General features: G+C 41.2%; 1 protein-coding gene across 1 annotated transcript; it reads left to right on the top strand.

Annotated features, from left to right (window-relative positions):
* The first annotated feature begins 276 nt into the window (after nucleotides 1–276).
* LOC125107306 (olfactory receptor 8S1-like) lies at nucleotides 277–1,209 on the top strand. The gene has a single exon (XM_047742260.1). The coding sequence runs from the start codon at nucleotides 277–279 to the stop codon at nucleotides 1,207–1,209; it is 933 nt and encodes a 310-aa protein (XP_047598216.1).
* Nucleotides 1,210–1,839: the final 630 nt, after the last annotated feature.

Here is a 1,839-nt window from a genome sequence, read left to right as displayed (position 1 = left end):
GAACTGCCATTGCACCATCACCATGGTTTCTAATTGCCTGTCTTTACATACATATCTCACTGAAGTAGGACCTTTAACAAAAGAGACCATGCCTTTTCCCCATTACCTTTAAAGTGAGTGACATAAAACTATGGCCTAGTGTAGAAGTCAAATATTTATTTGCTAATTAATAGTGATAATAAGAGTGTATCGATGCCAGGTAAAATCTGACTGGAGGATGGAAGAAACTTCACTGCCATGATTTTTCATGTAATTTTTAGGAAACAGCCTTCATAAATGGCCTTGGGGAACCACAGCACCATCACTGAATTCCTCCTTCTTGGGCTGTCTACAAACCCCCAGGTCCAGACTCTGCTCTTTGTGCTGTTCCTGTACATTTACCTCCTGACCATCTTGGGGAACCTGATGATGCTGCTGGTGATCAGGGCTGACTCTCACCTCCACACACCCATGTACTTTTTCCTCAGTCACCTCTCTTTCCTAGATCTTTGTTTATCTTCAGTTACTGTGCCCAGGATGCTGAGAGACCTCCTATCAAAGATAAAAACCATCTCAGTAAGGGGTTGCCTGGCTCAAAGTTTCTTTGTGTTTATCACTGCAGGGACTGAGGGCTTTCTTCTCTCAGTGATGGCCTATGACCGCTACGCCGCCATCTGCCACCCTCTGCTCTATGGACAGATGATGAGGAAAGAGTTTTGTGTGCAACTTGTGTTGGGCTCATGGGGCTTGGGTTTTTTTAATGCACTTATCAACATCCTCCTAGCTACCAACATGGACTTCTGTGAGAGCCATATCATCAGCCACTACAGCTGTGAGGTACCCTCCCTCTTTCCCGTGTCTTGCTCTGATATCTCCATCAACCTCATAGTGCTGTTCTGCTCCACCCTACTTCATGGGTTTGGGACCTTATTTCTAATCATCTTATCCTATGCCTGCATTGTCTCTACCATCCTGAGCATCAGCTCCACCTCAGGGAGAAAGAAGGCCTTCTCTACCTGCTCCTCTCACCTTACAGCAGTGATCTTCTTTTATTGCTCAGGGTTTCTCCGCTATCTCATGCCAACCTCAGGATCCCCCCTAGAGCTGATCTTCTCTGTGCAATATAGTGTGATCACCCCCATGCTGAATCCTCTCATTTACAGCCTCAAGAACAAGGAGGTGAAGGCAGCTGTGAGGACACTGGGAACTTATTTGCCATGTTCCAGGTGAAAAAAGAGAAGCTAGAGGATAATAGGAAATTAGGATAATATGACACTAACCACACATTGTGTAAGTTGACTTTAATAAAAACTTTCTAGGTCTATATTATGTCAGATGTTATGAGATAAGCAAGCAGTGCAAAAAAAAGAACATAGAGGTATTAGAAAGTTGTTACTTTAGTCTAAATAGAAGGAAACATGGGTTAAATAAGTGTCTCAGTTCAGAAAATGTGGTCATTAAAGTGTTGATTCATCATTCTCATGTACTCCCCAAATATTTACTTTGATCTTCTTATTAGTAAAATATGTATATGTTCAGTTATTATTAGTAATTTAGTTTAGGAAAAGGCAATGAAACCCATACTTTACTCTTAAGTGAAGATTCTGGGTGGTTGAGTAAAAATAGTAATAGACTTCAGCTAAGTAGAAGGAGAATAACAAACTTCAACTGGGTGGTCCTTGGATATAGGCAAAAGGAACTGAGGATGCTGAAGAAGTGAGTTCATATATTGGGCCAGTGGACAGACACAAAAAACTTCCCAAATCCTGTTGTTTCTTTCTATAATCTTTCTATGGAACCCTTACCTATGCTCATTCATATATGTATAATTTCTTGCATATGTGTGTGAATAAATGTTAT

Source organism: Lutra lutra, chromosome 8 (assembly GCF_902655055.1).
Source record: "Lutra lutra chromosome 8, mLutLut1.2, whole genome shotgun sequence".
NCBI classification, from domain to species: Eukaryota; Metazoa; Chordata; class Mammalia; order Carnivora; family Mustelidae; genus Lutra; species Lutra lutra.
This window is presented reverse-complemented; position numbering and strand designations above follow the sequence as displayed.